At 32.7% G+C, this 10,636-nt stretch overlaps 1 protein-coding gene across 1 annotated transcript; it reads right to left on the minus strand.

The window, feature by feature from the left end:
- Positions 1 to 1,942: 1,942 nt before the first annotated feature.
- Positions 1,943 to 4,776, minus strand: LOC142235417 (uncharacterized). The gene is made up of 2 exons (XM_075306669.1): positions 4,771 to 4,776; positions 1,943 to 4,702 (listed from the first exon to the last, which is right to left on the minus strand). Exons 1-2 carry the CDS (start codon positions 4,774 to 4,776, stop codon positions 1,943 to 1,945), a joined length of 2,766 nt encoding a protein of 921 aa, XP_075162784.1.
- Positions 4,777 to 10,636: the final 5,860 nt, after the last annotated feature.

The following is a 10,636-nucleotide window of genomic DNA, read 5'->3' on the forward strand; positions in this document are numbered from 1 at the left end:
CCCAAATTTGGCTTGGGGATCCTCTAAGAGAAGCAAGTTTCATCCGATCCGGCTGAAATTTGGTACATGGTGTTGGTATATGGTCTCTAACCACCATGAAAAATGTGGTCCACATCGGTCCATAATTATATATAGCCCACATATAAAGCGATCCACCGATTTGGTTTGCGGAGCCTCTAAGAGAAGCAAATTTCATCCGATCCGGCTGAAATTTGGAACATGGTGTAGGTATCTGGTCCCTAACAACTATGCAAAAATTGGCCCACATCGGCCAATAATTATATACAGCCCCATATAAACCGATCACCAGATTTGACCTCCGGAGCCTCTTGGAAGACCAAAATTCATCTGATTCAGTTGAAATTTGGTACGTGGTGTTAGTATATGCCCTCAAACATCAATGCAAAAATTGGTCGAAATCGGTCCATAATTATATATAGCCTCCATATAATCCGATCCCCAGATTTGATCTCCGGAGCCCCTTGGAAGAGCAAAATTCAAACGATTCGGTTGAAATTTAGTACGTGATGTTAGTATATGGTATCCAATAACCATGCAGGAATTGGTTCATGTCAGTCCATAATATATATGTAGCCTCCATATAAACCGATCCCCAGATTTGACCTCCAGTGCCTTTTGGAGAAGCAAAATTCATCCGATCTGGTTGAAATTTAGTACGTGGTTGTTCCCCAATCACACAAAAATTGGTCCTTATCAAGTTCATAATTGTATATAGTCGCCATATAAGCGACCCTCATATTTCAATTCTGGCTCTTTACACGTACGAAAAAGACTGTTTTTCATATGTTTGGGTGTAAAAATTATATGTTTGGAACTCAAATTTTTAAACACAATATTTCTAAGTGCAAGCATATAATGTTCATAAACTATCATAATATGTTTGGAACATAAAATGTTTGTAAATATAATATGCTTGGATGCAAACATATATTAATTTAGAACTAGACTATAAACATATATGTGTTTAGAAAGAGAGACATAAAGTGTATGCTGGAAGTAAAATAATGAAAGTAACCAATTGGCGCCTTAAAAATATATATACACAAACAAAATTCCATTAAAGATTGGAAAATAACTATGTGTGAATATAAACAAGTATAAATTTACAAATTTGGAGTAAACATATATATGTTGTGATATAAGACCGCCAAAATTGTATATGCTTAAGTAAAAAGATTAAAATGAGTATTCGGAGAGAAAATTCATTCGGAACCAAGAGAAAAGACATTTAAAAAAGCATGAGTTTTGTTTATCATTTTCGCATTACGGACACTTTTTTTTTTTTTGTTTCGTCAAAACAAATCGGAACGTACACTGAAAAAACAGTGAACCCACCAGGAAGAAAACTTTCGGTTAATTTTAGAAAATTTTGAATATTTGTAGAAATTTTTAACTAAACAATATTACAAACGTTGGCATCACGCCGATGTCATAAAAATAAGTAAATATTTTTCGACAAATACAAGAAAATTTATTAGACATAACTAAGTTTTTTCACTTGTTAAAGAAAATTTTGTAGTTTGAAGAAAAAACTTGGAGTTCAAAATTGCAAGAATGTCTTTAGTGACATACGAAGTTCACGATGGACGCATTTTTGGTAAAATTTATAAATTTAAAGAAATTCTGAACTATTTTGTGAAAGACACGAATTTAGTTAATCTTTATGCTTCATTTGAGTATTTTTTTTTCCTCGGGTTTAGTTAATTTGTTTTTTTTATATATTTTTTATTTACTTCAATTTGTTACAATTCATAAATTCTATGTTGCCCCAGCGCCCTAATGGCTTTATAGGAGCTAACCTTATCAGTACCTATAGACGTGTTATGAATATTCACTTTTTATATAACAAATTAATTTACGATTAAAAATTGTTTTACGTTGAAAATTAAAAATAATTTAGTTTAATTTACATGAAAACTATTTACATCAGAAGCATTTCCATATCACGTAATAAAAATGATTTTATTTCTCTTTTAAATGTAGAAATTCTTGATATATTCTTCAAATTATCGGGAATTCGGTTAAATGCTACACATCCACTATGCTCGATTCCCTGTTTAGCCACTTCTAGACGACATCGTTTTACTTTTAAATTTGTATTATTTCTTGTATTGAATGCAGTTTGATTTATGAGAAATTGTATTGATCCCAGTCCGATATTATTAGTAGCCTTGAACATATATGTCAATAATTGAAATTTGTATATGCCATACACTGGTAAAATTGTTTTAGCAATATTGCTGTATAACTCCGAAGTAGGGTATAATATCGGTAAATTGAAAACAATTTTGAGTGCCTTATTCTGTGTTCTTTGCAATGCTCTCAAATGAAAGTTATTTTTGTGAGCATATATTATTGCCAAGTAATTTAAATGGCTTTGAATCAAAGAATTATATAGTAAAAGTTTTGTCTCTACATTAAAAACATTACGAAATTTATGCAGCATGCCAATAGCAGGTGACACTTTTTTCTTCAACTCTTCCATATGCATATTCCACGCTAAGTTGTTTTGTAAATGAATACCAAGATATTTCATTGATTGACACTCAGAGATCCGTACACCTCCAATCGTTATATTAAATGTTTCCTCAACTGGCGGACATCGAGGTCGAAAACGCATTAATTTTGTCTTGTTCGGGTTAATTATAAGTTTATTAATTCTGCAAAATTCCGAAATAATATTGGCATCATGTTCCATTTGTCCTTTCAATATAGCCTCATGGTTATACGGGTATAATAGAGCAATATCATCAGCATACATAATTAATTGGCCATTGAGATTTAAATTAGAAATATCGTTAAGGTATACTGTAAACAACAGCGGTCCCAAAACACTTCCCTGTGGTACCCCGTGTTCAACAGTTCCTGTGTCTCCTCTTGTTCCATTAATTTCGACATATTTTTTTCTTTTCACAATATAACTCTCTAAAAGTTTCAGTTCCCTTCCACAAATTCCATAATATGGCAATTTCGACAACAGTATATTATGATCAACTAGGTCAAATGCTTTTGACAAGTCATAAAAAACTGCACCAACTCCACCAAAGCTTACATCGAAACCATCACAAATAGTATTTACAATATTAACTACAGCTTCTTGTGTACCACTGCCCTTCTTAAATCCAAATTGTTTAGGATATAATTGTCCAGTCAGTTCGAAATAAGTTGACAGTTGTTTATGTAATAACTTTTCATATATTTTATCAAATAATGGTAATAATGCTATTGGCCTGAAATCAGAAGCTTTTTCGGCATTGGCAGATTTTGGTATTGGTACTATTTTAGCCAGCTTTAGTACTTCAGGATATGTAGATTTATTTATCATTCTATTGAATATATATGCCAGATGCTCACAAATAAAACTCCTTGACACATTCAATGCCTTTCCCGATATTCCATCATGACCTGGACTTTTAGCGCAGTTCATATTTCTAATTAAATCCATTATATCATTGCTGCTTATATCATTAAAAGAAAATCTTGACAAACATTGTTTGAGCGTTCCGAATTTGTTGAAGTTGTCATCATCATCATAAACTATATTTTGTTTTAAAATGTTTGGAATATTTAGGAAATATTCGTTAAAAATATTGCATTTCAGCTTATCATCCACTATTAATCCATTTGAATCAGTTTTTAATTTAATGGCTTGCTCCTTTTTCCTTCCCAAACATTTATTCAAAAAATTCCAAGATTCCCTAGGGTTTTGGCTTAGCTTCTCAAGATTCCAGCTTACGTAAGAGTTGATACTTTCTTTACTGGCAATTTTTATGATTCGACTAATACGTTTCAAAACAAACTCGGTATTTCTATCCTTTCCACGTTTTCTTCTTCTCTTCAATAATTTTTCTTTATATTTTCTAAGTAAAAGCAGCTGATTATTTTCCCATGGAGTTATCATCGATTTCGAAAATCCTTGAACTTGTTCAAAGGTTGTGTTTTCTGAAATTATATCAGAAATAGTAAAAGTAATGTTTTCCATATCAAGAGATGGATCTCCAGTAAGATTATAATTGGCTATATTATTCCGAATATTTTCAGTTATATTACGATAATTATAGTGTCTCATTGGTACTTGTTTTTTATTATTATTTTGAACCACAGCTTCCATTCTGCACCATATGATGTTGTGATCTGTTATGGCGCATTCAATTGAATGAACACATATTCTGTTTGCAATATTGCTATATAAATGATCAAGTGATTTCCTGCTACGTGGACGAGAAACTAATGCATGACACGATTCGTAGGCCACACTTGAAAGAACAGTGAACATATCAGACGAGCTACTAGGATCCAGTTGATCGATGTTAGAGTCTCCAACAACAATAGAGGCAGTACGACATGGAACACACAACTTGTTTTCCAGATACCAAAGAAATACATCCAAATTACATTTAGGGGAACGGTAAAACGAAGTAAATTTCAGCGGTATTCCTTTTACTAAAATTCCATCTACCGAAATTCTTATAGCTTCAATGAAATTTCCACTCTCACAAAGTTCAACTGTGTACGTTAGGTTGTCCCGTACATACAAAGATGTGCCCCCATACCCATCATGGCGACAGCAGTGTATAGCATTGTATCCAGGAATGTTGTATATCTGAGTTATATCTTTTTGGAACCATGTTTCTTGAATAGCTATTATTCTTGGTAAAACGGAAAGACTTGCCACTGTTGACTTGAATTTATTGAATTTATTTAACAAAGAAATACTTCTGATGTTTACAGAAATTATATTCAAAATGCCTTCATTATTATCAAAAAAATGTTCATTAAATAAATCTATATTTTCAAAATATTTGTTTTTTGTATTCATTTTATAGAATTAAAATCAAAAAGAAAAGTACTTAAATGGAGACAAAATAAAACATTCAAAAATGTTATATGTGTTGATTGACTGGTGATACAAAATCAGCTTGCCCTTCAATATTTTCATCATCATCCTCAGCATCTTCATCTTCTTCTACCGGTACAATTCTCATAGACCTTCTTCCATGGAAGTTATTAGTTGATGCTTCAAGCAATATTTCATCAACATCTTCTTTCTTGCGAATAATTTTCGGTTTGTTTATGGCACTCTTCTTTGCATAAATTTTGCTTCCATTGGTATAGATGTACTTATATCCAATGGTTTTTAATGTCTTTGCATCATTAAATAGTTCTAATGATTCCTTGCACAAAAAGTCGTTTACATATACAGACTTCGTATTATCATTTTCTTTTAGTTTTTTCTTGGCATCCATAAAATCATTTTTTACAGCTTTTGAATTAAATTTGACTACTAAAGATTGACTTTTATTATTTACATTTCTGTTTTTAATGAAATACGCTTCTTCAATATTGTCTTTTTTGATATTAACACCAACAGACTCTGAGAGCTGAACAACAGTTTCAACTGCACTTTTATTCTCCTCGACAACTACTCCACTAATAACACAGTCTTTTCTCACCCGGTAGTCGTTTAGCATTTTAACAGTCTCTTTTAGTTTATTATTTTCAGTTTTTAGGTTTGCATTTTCTCTTTCGATGCGATCAATTCTTTTAGTATTAGTGTTTATATTTTTTAAGAGCTCATCAAATTTCGAAGATATAAAATCAACGGACTCGGCCAATCGATCAATTTTATCAAGTTTTGCTTCCATACGTTGTAATTGTTTAGTAATTTGAGGATCATTATTTCCATTACACAAATCGCAGATATATTCCTCTTCTTCATTTTTCAACAAATAATGATATTGTTTTTTATCCAGCTTAGTACATGTCAAATGATACGATTTAGAGCATTTGTCACATTCAATAAAATCCTGCTTTCCTTCTTTAACTTCTTGTTTGCACTGACCACAAGTAATCTTTTTGGATCTTAGACTTCGTCTCCCAGTTGTTGGTGGCATTTTATTTTATTGATTATTACAAATTCTCTTTTTGTATTGGTACAAGTACAACTTGCATCCGTTTCCGTTCACTCCACTTCAAAAGAGCTAATAATTAACAAAACAAAACTATTGCATATTTTCAGGCATGAGAAAAATTCCTTCAAAATTTATAATCACTCTATAGTTCAGAGTATAGTTTTAGGGATTTGAAATATTAATGAAAAGCTTTTATTTCTTTATTACCATTATTAATATGTTTAACATTTATCTTCACTTTGCACTTCTCTCATTAGTTTTGCCAATTAGATAAGATACTCTCACAAATTTCTTGTTTTTATTATTCTTGTTCTTGTTTTCACTTTCAGTTTTATTCTTCCCATAAATTTGATTTTGTTTACAATTCGTCTTTTATTACATGAATTTAATATTCACTTCGTTCAATCGACTGCACAAGTTCGCTTTTAACTAACGTACACAAAAAAGTATTAGAGTAAAGAAAACTTTCTCCAAACATAATATTTCTATGAACTAAAATAAAGTTAAATTGGCTTTAGTGAAATAGAGAGTTCACTTTTTTTTGAGTGTAGGACGAGTACGTCAAAATATTCAAACAAAGGTAATTAAAGGGATCTTCATAAAAACTAACGAAAGGGCACTATACACTGAAAAGAAGCATGCCCGGTTCCAAAGATTGTGTCTCTATTTTAAAAATTTTGGTATTGATTCCGAGCCAATGAAGCCGAGAATTCAAGTAAGGATACTTTTAAGACACAATTCTCTTTTAAATGTGGGTTTTGTGTATTTGACTCTATGAAGCAAATTTTATTTTTTCGCTTTTTCAGCTTTTTTCATATGCTATAAAAAGTCCGTTAAAAACAAGACAGTAGAAATTGTGCTATGTTTCAAGTAAAAACGTCTTTAAAATAAAGTGTTGAAAAACATGTCATATTTTTTAACGATTTTTGCTTTGTAGTCAAGATGCAAAAATGCAACAATTTAAAGACAATTTCATTAGTTTTAAAGATTTTTTCTGAATTATTAAAGTCAAGTTGACCTTAGTTCAAAATTTTTTCTTTCATGTTATGATACCTATTTTCAAGTCAAATCACTTAATTATAAGGACATGAAATCTTTGGTAATATTATTCTTATATTATACTATAAGTCTAATTTTGTAAATAAATAAATAAATAAAAAACTCATGCTTTTTTTAATTGTCTTTTCTCTTGGTTCCGAATGAATTTTCTCTCCGAATACTCATTTTAATCTTTTTACTTAAGCATATACAATTTTGGCGGTCTTATATCACAACATATATATGTTTACTCCAAATTTGTAAAGTTATATTTGTTTATATTCACACATAGTATTTTCCAATCTTTAATGGAATTTTGTTTGTGTATATATATTTTTAAGGCGCCAATTGGTTACTTTCATTATTTTACTTCCAGCATACACTTTATGTCTCTCTTTCTAAACACATATATGTTTATAGTTTATTTCTAAATTAATATATGTTTGCATCCAAGCATATTATATTTACAAACATTTTATGTCCCAAACATAATATGTTCTAACATATTAACATATATGTCCCAAACATATTATGCTAGTTTTTGAACATTATATGCTTGCACTTAAAAATATTGTGTTTAAAAATTTGAGTTCCAAACATATAATTTTTACACCCAAACATGCAAAAACAGTCGTTTTCGTCCGTGTAGTTTTTACTGAACTGGTTTGTACGGTCGTTGAAATTTTATTTATTTATTATTTATTAGAATTTTAAAAACTATAATAATTATTATAGCACCAATTCTATCGGCTTATTGGCTATACATTAGTAACTACACCCTCAAAAAAATCGCTTCTCTAACATATGTTACAATCATATTTTGCAGGAAGCACATATATTATTGGATACTGCCGAAACATTAATATTTTTGTTTTATGTGAGCATATTATATGTTTGGAAGCATTTTGAGTCCAAAAATTGTATATGCTTGAAAGAATTCCCCAAAGAAGATTGTGCTCATTCCCTCACATAATTTTCACTTCCACGAAAACTTTGAGTTCTTCGCATCTTTTTCTGTAATACAAATATGCTGTTTTTTTTCAAATGTCTATTCTCTTCGTTCCGAATGTCTATTCTCTTTACTCCGAATACTCATTCTAATATTCAAATTAAATAATATTTAGACTTAAGCATATTAAATTTTTGGCCTTATCATGAAACAGTTTTCCGAAACAACATACAAGCGGTTTCGCAGAAATTGCTCTCATTTCATTCTCTCGCTGTGTTATGTTGATATCTTTTTACTCAACCCTCCCGGTTTCCATCTCTATTTCTTTCTCTATACTAACTCTCTCTCTGTCGCTCTCTGAATAAAGTATCACAACATATATATGTTTACTCGAAATTTGTAAATTTATATATGTTTACATTCACACATATTATTTTTATGAAACATTCATGCCCCAAACATAATATATTCTAACACATTAACGTATGTGTCCCAAACATTTTGTGTTAGTTTAGGAACATTACATGCACTTAAATATATTGTGTTTAAAAATGTGGAAATGTGGAAGTGGAAATCTTTTCAACACAATTCGATGAAATTGTGATAGCAGGTGACTTTAACAGCAATCTTCTTGCGAACCAACAATTAGTAGGAGATATGAGAGCTCTTGGTCTATACGTGGTAAATACTGACACTCCGACACATTTCACGCAATTTGCTAACACTTTACTGGATCTCTTCGTAGTGTCTACTGAAGACAATATTCTCCACTATGATCAATTATCGGTACCTTGCTTCTCGAAGCATGATTTGATCTTTTTGGTCTATAGAATATGTGTTCCATATGGAACTGACACTTATTCTTACAGGGATTTTAGGAACATTGACTATTCAGCTCTGAGGCAACAATTTTTTCTTATAGATTGGTCATCTATATACCGCATCGATTCCCCCGATGATCAGTTAGCATTTTTGGAGGATAATGTAACATCGCTCTTTGACTTGACCGTACCGATGATTACTAGGACAGTAAGGAGGAAAGGTAATGGCTGGTTCACTTCTCGTATCAGGGAACTGATCGATCAAAGTGATTTGAGGTTCGCCCAGTGGAAAATCCTCAGGACTACTGAAGCCCACGACGAGTTTCGTGCTGCTCGTTGGGCTGTGAATAGGGAGATCTCTCGGAAGAAACGTAGGAGCTTCGAAAGAATGTTTGGGAATGCTCTATGTTCGGGAAAGACATGGAAGACTCTAAATGATATTGGTATTGGCAAGTGTGGTGGAACTGTTGATCCATCTATCGATCTTGATTCCCTGAACGAAACGTTTTCCACCTTCCCAATTTCTTCTTCGGATCATCCCAATTTCTTCTTCGGATGATACACCGAATACTCCGATCGAATCATCTTTCAATTTTGAATGTGTAAGTCGTTTTGATGTCATCAGAAGCTTCCTGTCTATGAAGTCCAATGCAGTCGGCGCAGACAATATTGATCCGAGATTTATTAGGATTCTTCTGCCTGAACTGGTGCCTTACTTGACATACGTATTTAATCAATTTATTACTAGGAGTATCTTTCCTGATCGCTGGAAAATCGCCAGGATAATACCCATACCGAAGAAGAACTCTGAGAATAGACCAATTGCTATTCTGCCATTTTTATCGAAAGTGTTCGAACACCTATTGCATAGACAAATCACATCACACGTCAGCCGCAATGATCTTCTATCAGATCGACAATCTGGTTTCAGAGCTCATAATAGCTGTATTTCAGCGTTGACTGATGTGGCTGAGGACATAAGAGAGAGTATAGACAATGGTGATATCGCACTACTTGCCCTGCTGGATCACTCGAAAGCTTTCGACACGGTTAATCATCACGTCCTGCAACAGAAACTGTCAGGATTTATGCACTTCTCGGTGTTCTCTTCAAGCCTAATAGCATCATATCTCAGTGGCAGATCGCAATATGTTCAGGTTGGTCGGAATAGATCTGTGGCACTGGCAGTTTTACAATGTTCACAAGGTTCTATCTTAGGCCCTTCACTATTTTCTGTCTATGCGAATGACTTACCGGATGTCTTAATTCATTCCAAATCTCGGATGTATGCGGATGATCTTCAAATCTACCTAAGCAGTAGCCCAGAGGAGTTTGATAGATGTGTAGAGAGATTTAATGAGGATTTGCGAGGGGTAAACTTATGGACGCAGAGAAACGGCTTGTCCCTCAATGCGACGGTCTGGTAATCCTAAAGCGTGTCAGTCGCCTGTCACTAACTCCCTTCGTTCATATAAATGATGAACCTATTGAGATTGTCAGAAAGTATAGGAATCTTGGTATTATGTTTAATGATTCTTTAACGTGGTCAGACCATATAACCATGATCTGTGGCAGGACATTTGCCATTCTTAGAACTCTTTGGAAGACACAGAGATATCTACCACTGAGAATCAAACTGCTCTTGGCGAAGACCTTCTTAATTCCGGTATTGACGTATGGGTGCGAAATCTTCTCTAGTTGTGATGCTAGGAGCAAACGGAAATTGAATGTCTCCTTTAATGCAATTATAAGATACGTTTTCGGCCTCAACAGGTATGCCCATCTGACTCCGTTTCAACCAGAATATTGGGGTTCTGTTTTGAGAACTGCCTGAAAATTCGTGTCTTAGTATTTCTACATAGGATTATTACAGACAAGGAACCTGATCATCTATT

The sequence above is a fragment of the Haematobia irritans genome, chromosome 4 (assembly GCF_050003625.1).
Source record: "Haematobia irritans isolate KBUSLIRL chromosome 4, ASM5000362v1, whole genome shotgun sequence".
Classification (NCBI taxonomy): Eukaryota; Metazoa; Arthropoda; class Insecta; order Diptera; family Muscidae; genus Haematobia; species Haematobia irritans.